This window comes from Anguilla rostrata, chromosome 13 (genome assembly GCF_018555375.3).
Source record: "Anguilla rostrata isolate EN2019 chromosome 13, ASM1855537v3, whole genome shotgun sequence".
Lineage (NCBI taxonomy): Eukaryota > Metazoa > Chordata > Actinopteri > Anguilliformes > Anguillidae > Anguilla > Anguilla rostrata.
Window position 1 is genome coordinate 31,151,112 of NC_057945.1, and position 21,343 is coordinate 31,172,454.

At 41.4% G+C, this 21,343-nt stretch overlaps 1 protein-coding gene and 1 long non-coding RNA gene across 8 annotated transcripts in view; one reads left to right on the forward strand and one right to left on the reverse strand.

Moving 5' to 3' along the window:
* Positions 1 to 784: 784 nt before the first annotated feature.
* LOC135237102 (kinesin-like protein KIF1B) overlaps positions 785 to 21,343 on the reverse strand; it is a 69,528-nt gene continuing 48,969 nt past the window's right edge. For all 7 annotated transcript variants that reach the window (XM_064303846.1, XM_064303848.1, XM_064303850.1 and 4 more), the window contains 24 exons: positions 21,128 to 21,265; positions 20,402 to 20,674; positions 19,635 to 19,753; positions 19,226 to 19,311; positions 18,571 to 18,700; positions 17,894 to 18,044; positions 17,279 to 17,369; positions 16,713 to 16,831; positions 16,545 to 16,600; positions 15,432 to 15,540; positions 14,881 to 14,947; positions 14,364 to 14,448; positions 13,622 to 13,727; positions 11,579 to 11,693; positions 10,952 to 11,085; positions 10,706 to 10,767; positions 10,472 to 10,617; positions 9,576 to 9,815; positions 9,066 to 9,137; positions 7,703 to 7,818; positions 7,343 to 7,495; positions 6,997 to 7,189; positions 6,333 to 6,451; positions 785 to 6,044 (listed from right to left, as the gene is read on the reverse strand). In XM_064303846.1, coding sequence (XP_064159916.1) covers positions 6,002 to 6,044; positions 6,333 to 6,451; positions 6,997 to 7,189; positions 7,343 to 7,495; positions 7,703 to 7,818; positions 9,066 to 9,137; positions 9,576 to 9,815; positions 10,472 to 10,617; positions 10,706 to 10,767; positions 10,952 to 11,085; positions 11,579 to 11,693; positions 13,622 to 13,727; positions 14,364 to 14,448; positions 14,881 to 14,947; positions 15,432 to 15,540; positions 16,545 to 16,600; positions 16,713 to 16,831; positions 17,279 to 17,369; positions 17,894 to 18,044; positions 18,571 to 18,700; positions 19,226 to 19,311; positions 19,635 to 19,753; positions 20,402 to 20,674; positions 21,128 to 21,265 — 2,923 coding nt within the window. In that variant the 3' untranslated portion in view covers positions 785 to 6,001. The remainder of the gene's footprint in view (positions 6,045 to 6,332; positions 6,452 to 6,996; positions 7,190 to 7,342; positions 7,496 to 7,702; positions 7,819 to 9,065; positions 9,138 to 9,575; positions 9,816 to 10,471; positions 10,618 to 10,705; positions 10,768 to 10,951; positions 11,086 to 11,578; positions 11,694 to 13,621; positions 13,728 to 14,363; positions 14,449 to 14,880; positions 14,948 to 15,431; positions 15,541 to 16,544; positions 16,601 to 16,712; positions 16,832 to 17,278; positions 17,370 to 17,893; positions 18,045 to 18,570; positions 18,701 to 19,225; positions 19,312 to 19,634; positions 19,754 to 20,401; positions 20,675 to 21,127; positions 21,266 to 21,343) is intronic.
* On the forward strand, positions 9,784 to 12,537 carry LOC135237126 (uncharacterized). The gene is made up of 2 exons (XR_010324755.1): positions 9,784 to 9,863; positions 10,402 to 12,537. It is a non-coding gene; the product is annotated as an uncharacterized LOC135237126 (long non-coding RNA).

The window sequence follows — 21,343 nt, forward strand, 5'->3', positions numbered from 1 at the left end:
CATAAGCAGCCCAGTGGGTTGGGGGGAGTTGGGGGCGAAGCACACTTTTAAAAAAAATGTGGCCAAGTTCATGTACGATAAATCAAAATTCTACAAATAAGCGTGAAAGTTATTATGCAATAGAAGTTTACGTGAGTATACCGTATGCACGCACATACACTGTGGTTCTGATAAGCCCTTTACTCTGCAGCCTAGTGGCCCACAACGCATATGTCAGTTCTCGGGATCTGACTAATTGGCATTCCTTACGGTTCGAGACGGCGCACATAATCCAGGGCAAATCGGCTTTGTCATTTTTGTTAATCACTTATCTGAGCAACCCTGAATGGAAGCTAAGCAGGGCAGCAGATGGATGCAATTCAGAGTATTATCAGGTATCAAGCGCAGAAACGGAGGAAGGCAGGGGCAGTAGAACAGGGCTGCTGCATTGATCTGCGATTGAGCTTCCATCTGCGTCTCTGGGAACAAGTAAACTGTCAATTAGATTTAGTATACCTATTTGGTTCCTCCAAGATAATCTTTTTAAATAAATTGATTCAATTATTCCTTTTTTTAGTTAGCTACATTACAAAGACATGTAAACATTAAATTAAAAGAACTCCAACATGAGTGGACCACATGCCGCTTGTCAGTAAATCACATTATTCAGTTTGCGATGTGTCCAAACATCACTTTGTTTGCCTTGCAGAAGGTTGGATTTAAATATGCCCTCTGTGTATGGACTGAAGTTTTGTGATTCACCTGTAGCTAAAATTTGAGTGTGTAAAATGACAGCACACAGGTATTTGTTTATTCTGCTAATGCACTGGTTGTACCTTTATTGTTACCTCTTGTCACTTAACAGTTAAATGGTGCAAGATTACAATACACAGAATTATAGATATACGGTATCTGAACTGCACATCTAGGCTATACAGCAAATTATAATTAGTACAAACACATGAAACATATTTACATTTTATTTCAAGCTCCATACAACACATATGTACAAAATAACTATGAAAATGAACACGGCAAAAAGTAAATAATGTACAGTTAAGTGTCCGTTTTGTTGTCATCTTCACTTCTCAAAGACAGGGATTAATTGCAATACCCAGTTTCAAAGTAACTCCCCTGTGGGCTGGCAGGGTCATATGGTTGAATATTTTTACTGGGTTTCTAACTGGAGGGAGGGATACATAATGCAGCCTTTCAAGAACACATCTGCCATTATTACTAACAACGAACAGCTGATGTTCTGTAGCTTCCCTTAAAGAGGTATATATATATATATATATATTCCCATAAAAGCTTTTGTAGTAATAAAGACGCATGGCTGACATTCTGCATTTGATTGCTGAGATAATCCATTATTTGGAATTCCACTTTTTTATTTTGTAACAACATGGAGTATAAGCTCAACATGCCATTTTAGATTAAATTTGGACTTGCCTTATTATTTTCATTGATGGCAAAGCAACAAATGATATTTACATGTAATGTTCTTATATGTCCGTATATATTATAATTTTTAATGGAATACTTCCATCTGACTTGACTGACCACTTATTTATCACAGACTAGGCTTGTTCTAGAATCCTGTAGAAGTGCTTCCCCCTTCATGAGATACTGTTCTATCCGTTGCTGAAATTTCAAAATAACATTTTCAATAAACTTCTAACTAATATACACACTGCAATTAAGAAAAAATGACATTGAATGTCAAATGCCACAAAATGCAAGTAAACTCAAAAAATATCTATGAAAACGAGGCCTATCTGTAATTCCATTCCAAGTGAAAACAAACTCCATCAGTAACCTTAAAATAAATGTAAATCCTACTGAGAAACTTCAACTTTAGAGTCCCTAGTGTGACAGTTTAAACAGACAATTTATGACAACAGCTCCAGAACACCACTCTTGGCTGAGGCTGGCTGACCTCATAGTGTTAATTCATCTGTTTTCATTCATCATCTATAAAAAGTGTCTCAGAGGACCCCTTATGTAAACAAACAACAGAAAAAAGGCCCTCAAGTCTTATTCACGGACAGTAACCCCGACAACCAATAATGAAATAAAAGAATCAGGAGGATACCAAGAGAGCAGCTTCTTTTACCAGGTGACTCAACACTCAGCGTGAGGGGCCACAAGACAGGATCCTGAATTACTCGCATCAAATTTAAGACTTTGGTGCTTGCATACCAGGCAGCTAAGGGGTCAGCACCAGGATACATCCAGAGGATCATCAGACCCTACACACCAGCCAGACCTCTCCGTTCTGCCACCTCTGGACGCTTGGCACCTCCCCCTCTTCGTGTCTGTACTTCCCGTTCCCGTCTGCTGTCTGTCCTGGCCCCTCGCTGGTGGAATGACCTTCCCGTGGCGGTCAGAACAGCAGAGAATCTGACTACCTTCAAGCGCAGACTAAAGACTCATATCTTCAGGCTGCACCTCTCCCCACCCCTCCCTAGCCTCTAGTTTAGCTCACCTCACAGCTGTACCTAGTTAGGCTAATGAGATCATGTTAGTTTTGTATTTGGCAGGATTGTTTGTTTGTTTGCTGAACAGGATACCCTACAGGGTTGGAGTCCTGATCTATGTGGTCACTTCTGGCACTACGATCTTTACTTCACTCTAGTGTGTTTTTCTGCACCTCTGCACCTTGAACTGATGCACTTGTTGTACATCGCTCTGGATAAGAGTGTGCTAAATGCCTGTAATGTAATGTCAATTAAAAATGAACCTTTACCATCTACTTTCTTTTCCAAATCAAACTTTCTCTATTGTGTTACTCTGAAGTGTTTACCTTGCAATGGTTCAAAAATCTGAAATTATATAATTCTATAATTATTTGTGCACATAATATATTTATAACCTGCGCTTGGAAACAACACTCTCAATGCACAATACTGGGGAGCCTGTCACTACTGGTTGGTTGACCAGAGGCCTGCTTCATCAGTATTATACAGAGAGACCATAAATTAGGAATAAATAAGGAAACAAAAAACAAACAAACAAATAAATAAAATATTTTCTGTGTATACTTTAGTGTTCTGTGATGTTCTCATTTATTCTAATGCTTGGCTTCCATCAAAAATAATACACTATAAAAACTGGCTGTATTCAGATTTAGCAGCTTTCATGGCCATGTCAGTTTTCTTTGTGCAAATATAATCTGCAAAATCACATTGATTATAGTATCTGGAGAAAAAGATAACCCTTACTCTTTTTTACATTTGTGCCAGGCTCATATTTGCTTTTATGTGGTTAAAAATACCTTCCAAGGGGAATTAAGGATAAGTTGACAGAACAAGAAGTTGCTTTAGTTTGAGCTCTATAGCTTTCATAATGCAATAGTTTCCATGATGTAAACCCTCAATTAATATCAAGATGATTAACAGGCTGAGGAGATCACATACTCCAAAGCCAGAAAGAATCTACCTGGTCTGCATATACATTGCATTTCAAAAAATATTTAAGGGTGGAAGGGGCTGGCTTAGGAACTACTACCAAGGCTTGGTGAGGGTATCTTAATATACCAATTAATTGCACAATGCCTTTGGTTAAATTACCATTACTGATGCAGAAAAAATTAGTTACACAATATAAATGACACAGGAAAAGGAAAATAGCACATTCAAGTATGTGTCGGTTAGCAAGCTACTGCCATCTCTGTGTGCTGCATGTTTTGTTGGTAAGACACTCAGCCATGCCACTGCTAATGTGGTAGGGTTAATCTATAGGTGCAATGCACAGAGCATCAAGCATTTCATCACTTCTCATAGGCTTCATTAGCATTATGGGTCAAAATCCCATCAAATGTGCTGGTTTGTTCATTCCTATAGAGTAGCTCATTGAAATTAATCAAATAACTTAAATGCCCCCCCCGGCTATTTCAAATGTTAGTTTAAGAGATAAACATACATGGTCTTGTTGCTAGATTATGCTACTTCACAAGGGGGACAGGTTTAAAAACACAGCATGGGCATATATATGGAAACAGGTTTGTAGATAAAATGTATTGATCCATTTTGTTTGTTGGTTGGTAAGACCTGCCTTACAATTAGCTTGGTAGCTAGCTCACCTGCATATGGCCTGCATGACGTAGTTTGTAATGATAATGATTCTCACAATGAAAAGAGCAGTATTGGTCACCTAATCCAATCTGCATTAATTTATAAATTCATATTACATATGAATAGTAGGAAAATAAAAAACTCAGCTTTTTGCGTTCGCATGCATGCTGGAGAACACTGCTCAAATACTAGTTTATCATTTAAAATTAAACACAATAAACAGCAAGCAACTGCCAATAGAACACAATAAGTGAAGGCAATGGACACCTCAACTAATCACTTGCTATTGTTCTTACCCCAACATCACCGAACAAAATGACTTTGTTCTATTTGGTTGCAGTAAATTATAAAATGACTGGAAGACAACAATGCTCATGAATGGGTTTATACAATGTTAACGACAGCTACCTATTGTAACAGGCTTGTGAAAAAACACATCATAGCAAGAAGCTATTCGCTATCATTATCAATGAGCTATTGTGAATTTAAGCCAATAATGGTTCTTCTGACCTGACATGATAATTCTTTTAAAAGTTTGCTGTCTTTTTCTTCAATAAATTATTTTTAAAATCTACATATACAATTGGAGAACGTATGTAATATATATGCGTGATAAATATTATATCTCAGCTGGTACATAAAGCGCAGATAAACCAAATATAGCACACATATAATACAGTACATTCACATGTATTATATGAGTGTTTCATAATATACGTGAATGTACTGTATTCATGTGTATTATGTGTGTTCTATATAGTACAGATAAACCAAATATAGCACACATATAATACACATAAATACAGTATATTCACGTGTATTATATAGCACACAGAATACACTTGAATGTACTATATTTAAAAGTAGCCTGCTCTCTCTCTCACACATAACACTACAAAAATGGATTCAAATAGATAATATAATAAATTAAGATGATATGTTTGCCCAACTATCTCTACAAAGTATGTTCCTTTGTTGGTTTGCACTTACATGGCTTCTGTACTATTGATTTAAAAACTGATAATTATTCTTTGATGGATGTTTATATTAATTACATTCATTATTTGATGGACGTTCATATTAATTACATTCATTTTTTGAGGATAGTGAAATTTTAAACTTTTCAACTCAAAATGATCCCACTGTTCAGTGTGTGTACTTAGCCGAGAAAATTCTCAGCATTTCTCAATCATTATATCTTCAGTGGTTAATATGTTGGCCTGATGGCACCTACTCAATATTTCACCATTTTATAATCAAAGAAAGCTTCCAATTTAGGGAGAGCAGTAGCTAGCCAAAGGACAATACTGAAACTTGTGTTGTTATTGGTGAAAACATGTTCACAGTGGCCAGCGCTGTTACCGTCTAATTTCAACATCCTGGCAATGGGAATCCACACACTCAAATCATTTTTTTTTTGCATGTTCTAATTTCATTGTCATATTTACATTTGCTTTTTCAGCAAAATACCTTCCCCTGAGGACAGCAAAAAAGATACCAAACAGGTAAAAGAATGTTCCCGACTAATGGATGACTCGGAAAAAGTGACAATCTATACAGACACTCAGAAAATGAAGAAAGCTGAGAGAAAAAAGTTGCTTATAAGTACCGTGCACACACAACTAGACTGCACTACAACATGCGACTAGTACAACATTTTAGGCTGACGAAGAATAGATTTTTTGTGGGAATGAAATTAAACAGAATCAAATGCTATTTTAGTTTTTTGGTGGGGTGGGGGGGAGGGGGTTCGGGCAGGGGTTGGTTGGTCTGGTGGGAATAGGAAAGCTCCTCAGGGGTTTACACTAGGTTGGTTTGAAAGGAGATTTAAGCCACAGGTCTATGTACAGGAAAACAATCACAAAAGGTTAACAAGTGTCAACACTTGGAACACTTAAAGGCTTGCCAGAATAACATGGGCTTCTAGTGCGCAGAAAGAATGCGTCTCAGTTCTTTAACAGGTCCGAGCGTCTTCTCGCCAACTTCGATCTGCAGGATAAATACACAAAATATGAGGCTGGATTTTAAAAAAAAGGCCAGCTAGCTACTCATTAGATTCACCAACAGAATTGAGGGAGTTCATACTGTATATAGTGCACTTTCAAATATGGCCTTCAAACTTGCACTGAATTGTTACACAATTATGGTGTATTGGAATACAGTTGTTTACCAGTTCTCTGTATTGGTTGGCAGGCTGAAGCAACCTGAACTAGCTCATTAACATGTGGCCCAATGACAGGCTCAGGCCAGGGCTTTCCAGGTGAGGTTCATGTGTACCTTATTGTTCCAGCCAGGAGTGGGTTGAAGGCATACAGCCAGTCATTCATGTCTTTGTCATTGAGGGCCTGGAGCAGGATGCCCTGGTGGTTTGTGCACATAGCGAACGTGTTGGGGGCCTGAGAGAAACAAAGAAAAATAAACACCGCTATGACACTTACAGCCAAACTGTATTCATGCTTGCATTTTATCCGAAAAAGAAGAGCAGTCTCTACTTTACTCCTTTCTTTCTACCATGGTGGGGAATCAAATTATAGCTTCATGGAGTATTTATAAATGAGTTTAGAGTCGGACATCTGACAGTGGTCTGTGGCATTGTCCTGCTATTGAGGAAACTGAGCTTGAACCTGTGACTGTGGTGAGTGCCCTTACCAACTGAAACACTCGGAAGTCAAAATAAATAATTTACATTATTATTCAACCAATCGTTATTCTCAATTTAAACGTTTCTTTCAATCATGAACGCAAAACCATACTGTAGGCATGCTGCATCTTTGGAACATTATGATGTAGCCATGACTTATGCAATGCACGCAGTTCTTAGGAATTAAAATAGCACTGCAGTTCACCATTGCTGTGGTTTTAGGTAACCTCAAGTAACATTGTCACATATCTAAGCCCATGTGTATGTAAAACACAGCCGGATATGTGAAGCTGGTCCCACCTTGAGCACGGCCTGCTGGTCTTCGCCGTACTCCACCCGGGCGGTGGACAGGTTGAGCACGCCCCTCTCCACGGGGTCCTTGTCGGTGTTGTAGATAAGAGCGTAGGGCCTGCGCACGACTACAAAGTGCTTCACCCAGGTGTTGGAGCGTGGCTCCATGAAACTCAGGTATCCCTTCTTTGACACCACAGACCTGAGTGTGAGGAGGGCGCAAAAGAAACCAAATCAGTGTCTCAGACAATTCATCCAGCTCTACTAAGCAACAGCCGACTAGGGGTTTTGGTCACGTGTCCAAGGACCTGTAGAATTTTGCCAAGAGCTGCTGCTTTGTGGTACAAATGCTCACCCGGGTCTCATTTCTTCGATGTCGGGTACTAGGTTGAGGAACTCATTTTTGCCGGCCCGGGCGAGGTAGGACGTGTCCAGTGTGGGCACCATAGGGAAGTTGTCATAGTCCATGCAGGAGGGGCTGGTGGCGCAGGAGTTGGTCTCTGCTGTCCTGAGGACAGAGATGTAGAAAAAGAGAGAGCCAAAGAGAAAGAGAGAGAGGGAGAGTGAATGAGAGAGATAGCAAAAGAGAGAGAGAAAGCAAGACAGAGAGAGAGCGAGAGAGAGAGAGAAGGTGGTAAGAAAGACTTCCAAGACTTTGAGCCTAAGCTGGTGACAGACACATTTATCAACGTGCGTGTAATTCAGTGCAGCTTACTTCAGATCAACTGAGCGGGATTCATCCAAGGAAGGGCACGTGGAGGATGGGGTGAGCGTGGCGCTGCTTAGGCTGGAGACGGATGGGTCCCGGTCCATTGGGGAGATATCCAGCAACTGAAGAGTCAAAGAGGAGTAAAGAGAGAGAGCAGAAGAGGGAAAGGAGAGAAAGAAAAAGGGGGGAAGAATGAGAGAGAAAGAGAAAGACATAGCTTACAAATTCAGACATGCTGCACAGTTTAGTATATGATGACAAAAATCAGAAGCATAGCATCAAAAACAATTTAAACACATCTTTTATTGTACAACTTAAAGCCACCCAAAATATTTAGAAAATATGGCAGCAACCAGATATTCTGTGGTCCAAGCATTCAGTGCAACATTCCACTGCAATTCAACATGTCCACGAAACAAAAAGCAATCAATCATCTCAAACCTACCATATATATACCATAAGGAAAAGGCCTATCATACTAAATTCAAATAAATAATTATAATAAGCAGGGCTCCACAGTGCTGCTGTTTTAGACCTTTGCTCCTGAAAATAGATGTGTGCTAACTGGAAAAATAATTTAGGAGCACATCTACTAATTGGGATACATTGGTGTGCTCCTAAATCTTGCAGCTTAGGAGCTCATGCGCTCCAAAATGTAAAAATGTAAGCCTGATAAGTATGATTATGTATCATATACAAATAATTATTTTTGAAATGCTGAATATTCAATCTCTTGTGTCCACCATGTTTTCTGTCATGGTCAAACTTGACCTGACTTGAATGCAAATAAATTTGCATGTAGTAGGCATGTTTTTGACATTCGTTTTTGTTTTAAAATCTTATTTAATTAGCCAAGAACAAAAATAAATAAATTTGTACATGACAAAGGACTTTCAAAAATGTGAAATGACAGATATTTCAGCATGCCAGAAGATGTAGGTCCCTGAATTAAATTTGTAGAGGGAACAATGTATCATATTTCAAGAATCTAGGCCAAACAGGACATGGGGGCTGACCTTTCAAAGCCTTGCATTTATTTTGCTTATTATAGCACCACCATGTGGGTAAACTAAATAATATTCACATGGCCTGCAAATTTCACCAAGCCTTACCTGCCTGCAGAATGTATTTTAATGGCACTAGCATTAAGAAAGAAAAACAGGCCCTTGGCCCATGAGAAAGTACCATACAATAATCACCATGTTTAAATATAAGGATCCACAACAACAGTTCTACATTTTTACATGTAACGGTCTTATTGTACTGATCATTAAAATGAGAACAGAGTCATTACACAAGCATTCTCCTTGAACATGCAGAGGCTTCATACCGGCAGTCACAATCAGAGGTGAGCGTGTCGTTTCCTTACCTTGCAGTCACTGATGCTGTTACACACCTGGATGTACTCACTGTTGAAGGTGTGAGTCAGGAGCTGCAAGCACTGCAGGATGACAGCAGATGGTCAGAGCACAATGTGTCTGGTGCACAACACACAAACTAAATGCTAAAAAAAGCACAACAAGAAAGATACGTTTGCCTCTTTTTAATTTCTGAAATAACTAGTCGTTCTTGGAATATTTAGCTTTTCACTACTTTCCAGGAATTAAAGTTGGACACCTCTATTAAGGGGTAGTGTGGGGTCAGGGAGTAATTCTCAAGGTTCTTTTATTTTATTTCTTGCATTGACTTAATTTTAGATTAGATTTTCACACCGCATTTATATTTCGCCAGGGAAATCTCAAATGTAGAGCAGTGTGCCAACCTGTTTAGAACCGACACTGTACAAAGTAAGCGTTGACTGATTGACTGATCGACTGAGTGATGAAGTGATGTCATAAGTGACACGCGAGCGAAGGGGGGGGGGGATATGAGCCCCCACCTTGGTGGCCAGCTCCTTCTCGCGGTCGGCCAGGCTCTGGACGTCGGCGGAGTCGTAGCCGCTGCTCTCGCTGGGCGTGAGGGCGCTCTCGAAGGTGGCGTTGGAGATCTGGGAGGAGATGCTGGTGGAGGTGCTGAGGGAGTCGCTGCTCAGGCTGGGGGACAGGGAGCCGCTCAGGGAGCGCGGCTCCGTCTCCCCCAGACGCTCCCGCAGGAGCAGGAGGTGCCGGGTCTTCTCCACCTGAGAGAGGAGGAGGAGAGAGGGAGCGGGCGGCTTTATTTACAGAGAGTATGTAAGTACAGTATTTACGCAGTGCTCGTCTGTGTTTGCGGACATGCTGCTGTCACACTATGGAAATATTTACAGACGCGATTCCTGCCAATAACACGATCTGAATTTGAAATCAAGTGACAAGAGACAGAAAGATTGAGAAAGTAAAAAAACAAAAAACAAGACAAAGAAACACATAAAACTGTGAAAAATATTTTAAAATAAGCATATAGCATATTTTAATAAATGATTTTAACTATGAAGGACATATTATATAATCCTATAATCCTTCCTAATCCTATATAATCCTATTGGGGAAGGTCCTATAGAGGTATCAACTGCAGCATTGGACATATTAACCTGGCAAATTCAGAGGGACAATGACTGACATCAAGTTATTATTAATATTATTATCATTATTATTAATAATAACAACAATAATAATATTGTTATTATTATTATACATACTATCATTATCAATCATTTTCATTTTTGTCAAAATTATATTAGAGAGAGAGAAACTTTTGCTACACAAATGTGTTTGTCATACCAACAGAACCAAGTGAAATGGAAGAGCTCCCATTCATTCTGTGCCCCTTGACCCTTTGCCCTGGTGCAGTGCCCACCTCATGCAGCTGCTCCAGCTTGTCCAGCTCCCACTGGTGCTCCAGGATCAAGCTGTCACCTCGAGGTCTCCAGCCGGCCAGGTTCTCCTCGCCCCGCACGTACGCCACAGAGGTATCCAGCACCTTCCTCCTCCGACGCTGCATCCCTGGGGCGGGAAGCACGAAAATTAAGGAATTAATTAGGGAACCAGAAGAGAAAAATCATATCAGTGTAACCGTAGTCCGGTGACTCACCTGGGCTTCCTGTGTCGGCCATCTTGCACAAGCTCAGCTCGTAGATCCCTGTCACTCTGTTGCTGTTAGAGGCAGAGAAGAGTGTCAAGAGAAAGAAAGTGTGGTGTGGGAGAGAAAGACAGACTGAGAGATAGAAGGGAGGAGAGACACACAGAAAGAATGAGAGAGGGGGAAAGAGGGAAGGAGAAGGGAAGAGAGAGAGAGCGAAAAAGGAAATATGCTCAGGCCAGATAGATGAGGTCATACCACTCTGGCGTCTTTGAGTAGCCGCTGCTGAACAGGGTCCTCAGTGAGCGAGGCGGGGAGATCTTGGCGTCTCTGGAGTAGAACACCATGGAGACGTCTTTGGTGATTATGGCAGGCTGTATGCAGTGGTCCAGCTGCGGGAACAGCTTGCGTTAGAACTACACGCACAGCGGTCATAGCACAACAGAAAGATAACTCACTGTGGTCAGGTTTGCGATACTGAGAAAACTCCACACAAGGTGAGAATATGCACTGTTGTGATAGGAGTAAATACAGTATGTGAATGTACGCTTGCAAGGAACGTTGTGATCTGGAAACCCTCTCTACCCTGGCACCATCTCCTAATACTGTCAATGATTGAATAACTAGAAACACAAAGGGAACAAAAGTCGGTACATATGCTACAAAAGCAGTGTTTGGGCTCACCAATAATTTACAAATAAAAGGTGTAAGGGCCCCTCACTTGGGTACAACTGACTAAATACACGTCAACTGGATATGATTCACTTGGAAATGTTTTAGGGTAAACTACTGATACTTTTCAGAAAAAAAACAGACCTTGGTGGCACTTATGTTAACTCATTAAAATAAAAGATAAGAGTGGCCTCATGCTAGCTGCAGATTCACCTCTAGGTAGGCAGACAGGGTCATGTAGATCTTCTCCCCATAGGGAGTCACACGGTTGAGCAGGAGAGAATTGTGGAGGGAGCTGTCCCACACAGCCTCAAACCGGTAGAAGGTCCTGTATGATAGAAAATAAAATACAATAATCTCGGCATAAAGGAATGCTTTTATTCAACAGAAGGCACATTATTCTCTCTACAAAGAACAGCACACAAACCCTTCATTCTGCTATGGCAATATGCACAGACACGTCTGTCCTCAAGGAGGTAGAAATTAATGTCTCTCAGTTCACATTTTTTTAAATTACATTTTTTCTCTCCCCAATTTTCAATCAGCATATGTGCCTCAAAAGGCACCGCTGTGCCAGCAGTAACTGTGCAAGGAGCACCACAGCTTGTGTGTGCACTTCTCCGCCCAGTGGGGGACTGAGGAAACCAGCCAAATTAATCCCGCCCTCCCACAGCAGGACGAAGCCTCCACACCCTTCCTTTTCGGGCTACTGGCTAAATACAGAGCCCACTGCAGTCCAACTCAAACTTGCATCATAAGTGTGTGTGTGTTCCGTATGCAGAACAATACTAATATGACAGTTAGTACTGGCTTCCTAATTTAAGTACAACATTAAGAAGAGGGTGAAGGCACAATGCAACACAGGTAGTTTTAGGCGTCCCAGTAAATCTCATTATAAGAACCCTGGTTAATGGGTCAGAGGATAGCGACTCCACTGTGGTCTCAAATGTCCCCACAAATCACAAGCATTATAAAGTCCTGAACAGCACAGCGATTCTTCACCGGAGCCTAAACCTGCAGAATTATACCATTAGATACTGGACATGCACATTGGCGGTGTCAAGACAGGCACAGCTGATATGCACTGTATCAAAATACAATTTTTGCACTATATATAATTTTGTATAAAAATGAATAAATATAAAAACAGACAGACTCACAAACACAAATAACCGAGTCTGACAGAAGATTGTTTTACTTAGAATAGTACGCGTATGTGTCTATGTGCACGTGTATGGGTGCGCTTGCACGTGTCTGCGTTTGTTCCTGACTGCGTGTGGAAGCGTGTCTGTCCGTGAGCATGTGTTTGTTTACATGTGTGCATGCATGTGTAGGCTGCAAGGGAGAGACACATGCCAGCTAATCCCAGCTCTCGAGCAGATGATATTCACACAAATGTCACCCAGGAGGGCATGCTGGTCCACCCACAGAGCATCCTAACTGGCTTGGCTTTCATTATCTCTCTCCTGGAGCTGTCTATCACGGCAGGAGCTAACCCACACTGAGGTGTGAATGCAAGCACACCTGCCACAGGGTGAGGAGAAAGTACAATCTATTCCCCGGCAAAAAGGAAAACACACCATTTTTAATTGGTGCTGCCACGTGCCGTTTATTTTTGACTCGATGTGAACCAGTGAACAGATGTTGCTCTAATAAAAGATCAAAACACTCATTAAAGAACACCCGGCAGCTCAGTGCATTCTGGGGGTTCCCTCTTATCACTAATTAGTGGCAGGATTTATGATACAGTTTGTAAAAAGCCTTATAAACGTTTTCATATGAGCAATGCTCATTCTCTTAAAGCAGTCAGCCACTTGCACCGCTATTAAACGAATGCATCCGTCACAACATGCGATACAGCACACGTTTCACTGAGCGCAACAAATTACTATTGTTTCATTTCCCATTTAATGCACACTTTTGCAACCAAAATCATCTTCCACATATTTCCCTAATACCATTTGTCACCCTTTCAGGAAGAAAACATATCCTTCTGTGCAATTGCAAATACAGCCTTCTGGTTCCCATACACCACTAATATACAGTGGCAAAAGTGATTCATTTACAAAATAAAGTTATCTGTAAAAAGATTTTTATTTTTTTCCCCTAACCAGTTTATTATAATGGTTTTAATCTCAAAATTTTCTTTTCCTATTTTTGAAATTATTTTTTTAAATGAAATTACATTTTATTTGTTCTTGAAGATGGGTGTGCATATACAGACCATCTGTAGAGATATTGTTTCGAAAACCATACCTATTTGCGTTATGGGATGACTTCATGTTTTTGGCTGAGATGATGTTGAGAGACAGAACCACATCTGTCGCTGTGTCATCTACTTCTGGCTTGTTACGAATCCGACCTTAACACAAAACATAAGTTCAGAGACACTCAAGAACAAAATGAAGCAGGTTTGCTTTCTGGAAATGTGAGGGTGGGAGTGCTGCTAAGCTGGCATTATTTTGACGCTTGCAGACCTAATTGAATAATCAATTCATAAAACAGGTCAGCTTCTAAAGTCCACTATCTATACCAGCTCCCTTTAAGCCAGTGACATTACTATATGAGAACTGAAGATCATACGCATGCACACAGGGGTAAACACACACACACACGCGCGCGTGCGCCCACACACACACAACCTGCGGTGTTCAACTGGCAAGCATCCCCGCCACAATAACACACTGTCATGTCTATTAACCTCATCAGCAGACAACACTGACGCCCTTGAAAAAAAACAAATGCAACGAAAGGAAATTCATTACCTTAATTTTTACATTAACCCCTTAAGGTGTAAGATCACAACTACGCAATCTGAATATTCTTAGCTGCACCTTATAATTCTGCAGCAACAATCACACAGAGATCTAGAACAGTGACTTTTGGGGGAGAGGATAAAAAAATATTATTAAAAAAAAAACATTCCGGAAAACCAACTCTTCAAAGGGTTAAATGCTACAGGAAGTGACTGGATGTGAGGCTCGTAGAGGTCACTCACCAACCACCAGCTCCCTCACATCCTTCCAGTGGAGCTCGCTGCCCTTTTCATGAATGAGGGTGACCGTGATCCTGCGCTGGATTCCCTGCAGAGGACACAGCTCTACCTCACTTCCTGTCCATAGCATCTGCTTTCTCATTTGTGTGATTGAATACGATTGAACCAGATAGACATGACTACATTACGTTATGATATTTATTTTAAAATAATATTTAGGGAAAAAAGACAAATGATAGGGATAAAAAGACAAAATGAATTCAGCTTAAACTCTTCCACAAAGCTACCTTAAACCTTGTTACCTTGCTCAATAGCAGAGCTCCTTCTCAGGCAATTGCATTACACTGCTGCCAATACAAGCACCTTAAGTACATAAAAGGGCTAAAATGTTGTGCTTCTTGTGGTTAGGCACTAAACTGAAGACTCTCCTGTACACTGATGCCATTTTCCTTGGTACAGAGCAGAACTCTGCTTTGAGTGTAAACTTCAGAGTGTTGTATCTACACTGTGGCTGGCGTACCTGGTGCAGGAGGTAGGTTCCATGGCAGGGCAGTCCTGCAGTGTGATCCACCACAGCTGGAATATACCTGAGAACAAGGACAGCGATGAAAACATATAACCGGGAACATATATCCCCTTCTGTCCCTAAACTGTACTGGTTCTATCCTGCATAGCATATCGCAAAGGACTTCATTGCGAATGTGGTGATGGCACATAGTTACTATTTAATGAACAATTACACACCTAATTAACTGTAAACTCCAGATGTCTTACTATATAATAACAACCATGGCAGAATGGGAATCAGAATTTAATCAACAGATGCATATTTAGAAGATGCAAAATAAAAGCAGAAACATTATGTAAAAAAACAAAACAAAGGTATGTACATATTTTATTAGCAATGTTTCCCCAGTCACATTCCTGCAGGTAAAAATAATAGATCATTTCAGAGAAATCATTAAATATAGCATCAGTTCATTTGATAACGCTGCACATAGCCAGCAGTGATCCAGATGTGCGCTGGGTGTCTGTGTGTCCCCAGTTAACCCCGGTATGATGGGGGCTTACTCTCCGGTTGGCTCCAGCTCGCTGATCTCAAACCACACCAGCAGGTCGTACTTGCTGACACACTGGCCCAGGTCGCGCTTGCTGATGGCGTTCAGCTTCGTAGCTGGCACTGTAGGCACAAAAGCACCGCAAATGAGCACAGAAGCACAGAAACACAGCCACAACCAACAGGACTGAAAGAGTATGCTTCTCCCAATTCCAAATGTTTATTGGTTTGACAGCAAATCTGCTTTCAGATTTAGAAACACTTGAAATTAGTTAAAATAAATTTTTTGGTCTTCGCTACTATTTTCCCCAAGTATTAAGAGTAGAAAAAGGCTTTTGCACAGTAGGATTTCTTCTTTTTTTTTGCACTTGCTATGAGCATAGTAAGCTAGACTGGGTCTGTACTCAGCATCAAACCTTATGTAGCATTCATAGCCTCTCAATAAGCTCTACATCATGCGTCTGTTCATGACCATACATAAATATTATATCCACGTTGTAGAAACTGGTTTTTATGTAACATACTAGTGCTAAAGTAAATCACTAATTCCATAATGCTTGTGATTCCAAAGTTCATAACCTCCTGAAAATTGTTAAAAGCTGGCCCTGTAAAGAGAAAAGGAAACACCATTTGGTAACCAGATGGACAGAAAACTGGGAAAGGAAAAGAAGAAGCAGAAAATGAGACACACAAAAGGAACAATCGTGTTTTATTTGGCCCAAGAATGGAACAGGGTGTGACAAATTAATACAAATCTAAAAAGGACACGTGCAAAATGAAAACGTGGTTAAAATACTGAATCCTTTTAACAGGACATAAATCTCAATTCAGAGATAGGAAGGCTAGGAGGGTTGCCTCTTCAGCATACTGACTTGTCCTGTAATGATCATCCTGACTGATTCCCTTAAATCGGGTTCTCAAATGATTTATAATGGAGCATTTTAATTCATTTCTATACCAGAAGTGGATAGAGACTGCAGGATAGGAATTGCAGCCACAAAGACCAGTGACACACCTCTGAATTTGACAGCTGTGAGTGTGTGGACGTGTCAAATAAATGTTCTTGGTGCCGTCACAGAAGAGAACAGGGAGGACCAAACCGAACGCATCGCTGTTTGAGCCCATACCTGTTTTAGACAGAGGCATAGTTGGGGGAGGGTGCTTCCTGGAAGGCTGAAGAAAGCTGAAAACAAAAACCAGAATGAGTTCCATGACAAATTCCACAAATTCCAAAACTAAAAAAAAAAACATTGATTAGGTCACCATTTGTCAGCAGGTAAGGTGATCATGCTCACCTGTTCAGGTCCTGGCCAGACAGGTGTAGAGGAGGGTGCTGGTAGTGCCCAAACACCTCAAACACAATGGGCTTAGTCCTGATATACTCAATGAAGGACTCGGTCACATCAACAGCAATCTGAAGAGCACAACCACACAAGGCGCATTAAGACCACACAGGTACAAAAGATTGTCACCGTACACCAAAGAAAACCAGTAGTAACATGGGTAAATGGGATGGGCGTCCAGCTGGGGCACTTGCTCTTTGTGCAGTGATGTGACCCAGGTTATGGCTAATTGTGTCCTATAGGGTGATGCGTAATTAGTGCAGCAATTGCACAGCCCAGCATATTGGGGGCCCACACAAATATGCAGAACGGATCAATAACCAACAAGGGGCAGAATAAAGAGGGCTATTGAGAGTGAATGCCCAGGCCACTGCTTACTCTTTTCCACAGGGTTAGGAACTAGAGAGTGCGAGATGTCCACCTGCACACTGTTCTTATTTTAAAAAACGAATTGCAGGCAGGCAGAGGAAAGACAGGAAACATTTTTTTTTCTCTTTCGTTCGCCCATCAGTACTCACGTTCTGCACGTGGTAGAACGCCAGCGGGGATCCCTTTCCTGAATTCTTCAAGGGCTCAGTGGAGAAGGCCTCGTCGTGACCGTGGAGGAAACTGTCAATCAAACAGTGTGACAGAAGGGGTAAGGAGAATAGTTGATTATGGGTATACCACACATCATCACAGGATGCGGGAAGCCAAACCGTACTGAAGATAGCTTTACAGTTAGATTGCATCATTAACTTTTCCTAATTGACACTTACAAATCCTGCTAAAGTATTTTAATTTGCATCTCAATCACAATAAATACAGCACGCACATTCAAAGCAAAGTTTGGCAGGTGCACGTTTGTCACTGTGTCACTTAATTTACATTCTTGTGCAGCATGTCTTTGGATATCAATCCAAACATTTTTAAATCTGCAACATCATAATACTGTCCCCATTTTCCATGTGCAGCAGTTAGCAAGCCACGTTTGACATTGTTGCTATTGCAGCCCAGTCCTTGCCAGGTGAAATTGAAATGATAGAAACAGCAGTAACCGTAGCCACAGGAGTGGTGGAGTGTGACCTAATCACATCTCCCGATGTGGGCCTGAGGTGGAGCCATGTTGGGGGGTGGGACCCTCAGGCACTTACTTGAACTGGCAGAAGATGTCGGCGTAGTCGGGCAGGATGCCGCTGGCCTGGAGCACGGTCACACGGAAGGTGAAGGTCTTGCCCACCTCCAGCTGCTCTGCCAGCCCCTCGGACACGCCAAGCTTGGTGTCCATCTTCTCAAGCTTGAGATCTGACCACAGGCACCACAGTTCACCCACAGATGGACGCATGAGCGCACATAATCATACCTGAACTGCACTTTTTAAAATGCCAGGTGCTAACAGTACTGTACAAATAAGGGATATAATATACTAACATATTTTGTACTGTTAGGAGTTCCACAAATATATGTTTTTAAACAATTCATAAAAAAATAATAGGTTAAACTGCACTTGCTGAACAGTGGTCATTAAGTCTGAAATGGTTCCTCAGCCAAGCTTGTTGAGTCACTATAACATTTACTCTATGCAACATGCCGATTATCTATAAACCATTCTAATACTTTGTATTATTCATAAGACTTTGGGAGAAGGTCATCTGTTTTCAATATCAAAGGCAGGAAAAAAGAAGCATTCCGATATCTCTACAAATATGTGCCCAATTATGACCATATGAATGAAATAAAAAGCATTTCAAAAAGCATGATCTAAATGATGCAGAGCCTTATCAGAACAAATTGAAGTAACTCCCTAAAAAGCTGGCCTGTTAAGTCATACCCATGTCATTTGTTATGTTCATCTCCTCGGAGGGTGTGATGACCTCTGAACTTTGACCTTGCCCCTCCACAATGCGCAGTTCCTCCTGTGAGAACCCAGAGTAGGGCAAGGTGGCACTAGAGCAGTCCTTCTGAAGGGGGGAAAGTTCAATATAAATTTAGAAATTTACTTCAAAATAGTTACTACTGTATTCAGATTAAGCCAGGCTAACCAAGAGATAACATAAATAAAATTTAAACAAGTTTCATTTAAATTGACATAAACTGCACATTCATGCCGCCAATGTAACATTAGTGCTGGTATTCATTGCAATTTACTGTATCTCCGTTTAACATTATCTTTTCAAAAGAAAAGGATGCCACTTTTATTTCTCAACAAACTGTTCATATTAAATGTCTTTTTGGAATTAACTTGAATGGCAGCAATAGCCAATTATTACCAAGGTTTAACAATGTATCAAATATATTTAAAAGATTTAAATAATTAGATTTAGTTAAAATAACTGTTTAAATGCATAAAGCTTTTGACATGTATATGTGTATTTTCAATTACAGCTATGCCCTCTAATGTGCAGTAAATATCACTGAATACTTTTCACACTTGTATATGGTCTAGTTCTGCCAGAGGTCACCCTGACGACTAAGACGCCACATACCGTTTTGAAGTATTCGTCATCAAAGGAAATCTTTGCTGTGCCGGACTGCCGCACTCCGGACCCAAAATCTGGGGCCTCTTCGTCAGCTAAATACAACACAGTACCAAATTAACTCCAAGAACAATAGTTCAATTGAGACTATTTTCTCGGTAAACTCACAGGCATTGCCTAACTATAAGAGCTCTGTTTGTAAAGCATACAACAATAAAACAATTTACAGGCGTTCATCACAGACACACGAGCAGAAATGGTGTTCGGCAGCAGCTCCTAATACCCAAGATGAAGCTAACACCCAACGCCTGCCACCTTTATTAACCATTAGTGAGGTCTCTGCATAAACAGCTCTACAACCCACAATGAGGTTAGCGCCCTAGGGCCAAGTGTCAGTTTTTTCCTGAGCAGCACTAACCTGCAATGGCCTGGACGGCCACACGCAGGAAGCCCTGTACCTCGCCCTTCTCTGTCACGATGGCCACGCGGTGCACCAGGGGAACGGGGTACAGCAGGTTGCTCAGGTACACAAAAGCCCTGCAGGACCCAGGAAGTGCAGAGAGGTCAAAGGAACAGACAGCCATATGGTATCCCTTAACCTCACTTTAGTAACTGTCCATACACACCTAGGTTTCTAGAATTACCCAGAGGCCTGAGGCCACAGACACTAAGGCATAAGATCTGTACTACAAGTGAGTGTAGCGTGTGCTTAACAGCAATAACTACAGCAATTGACATCTCATAAAGTTTGGGAAGACAGCTGTAAAAATAATTTGGCTTTATTCAAAGAAAGTATTCAACATGCATTTAACACTGTGCAGTTAGATTTTATTGCAACTGTACTTTTTAAGGGCAGAAGCAAAGTAATAACTAAACTTGGAATTGTCCCCCATTTGAACCATGTCTCACACAACACTTGATTAACTTTGACTTAAAAATAAATGCAGCTCTTTTTCTTCACAAACAGTTTAGAAAGTAAATTTATGAGCTTGCAGAACTTTCTTGGACCATGCCATGTCTGGGAAGAAAAAAGAAAACACAGGCACTTAATTGCAAAGGCAAAAAAATCCCCACATTCTTCCAGAAAGCAGGTAGTGATGAACAGCTTGCTCCATTACAGCTTCAGAAGCAGTTAACTCCTCCATCCCCCCACACCGACCCCCCCCCCTTGTGGATCTCACCAACCTGCCCACCAAAATGAACCAGGGCGAGCGGTCGTAGAACGGGTCCTGGCCATCGCTACAGATGTCTGGCCCCTCCTCTTCTTCCTCCTCCTCCTCTTCCTCCGTGCCAACGTCAGAGCTGCCGTCGTCCACAAAGGCCTCGTCGTCGAAGTCGTCCGCCTCGCTCGGCCGCTCGTCGGCCAGCTCGGTGATTTCCGAGTCGGAGGTGGAGAAGGTGGGCGAGGGGGTGCGGTCTGTGGGGCGCTCGTTCACACAGCCTTGGAACATTGGTGAACTTTGGGGGAGGGGATAAGGGGTTTATTTATCCATAAACTGGGATGAAAACTGAGCTATGGACATGCTGTGCAGATTAATGGTAAATGGTCTCAATGGCAGAATGTTCCAGAAGCAGAAATCCTCAGTAAGTGTTACCCATTAAGGAAAACACACTGTACTCCACATCACTACTGCAGACACTCAAAGGTATTCTTTCCCATAGCCTCCCTTCAGTGCAATACCTCTTTAGTAACAATACATTCCTACATGCGGGTATCTCCTAAGACAATACTTGACAATAAGTAAATACAACCAAGAGGCAGTTAAACCACATGTCTGGGGTCATAATGCAGTATAAGTGCAGTATTATTATGAAATTTTAACTACTGAACAAATACAGCAAAAAAATACTGTGACAAAACACGGGTGTGTTTTAATATACGGACAGACAGTTTGTGAGGGCGGGACGTACCTTCCCACCAATTTGAACCAGTGGAAGCGGTCGTAGAAGGGATCGTTCCCCGACAGCATCACTTCGTTGTCCTCCTGGTTGGGGGAGTCCATCTCCCCGGCACGGTCGTACATCTCCCGCATTTTCTCCAGCCTCTGCCTGATTGGACAGCACAGAACGGTCATCACACCTGACCATGCGGTCTGTCAGGGGCACCTAAACCAACTGTACAGTCTA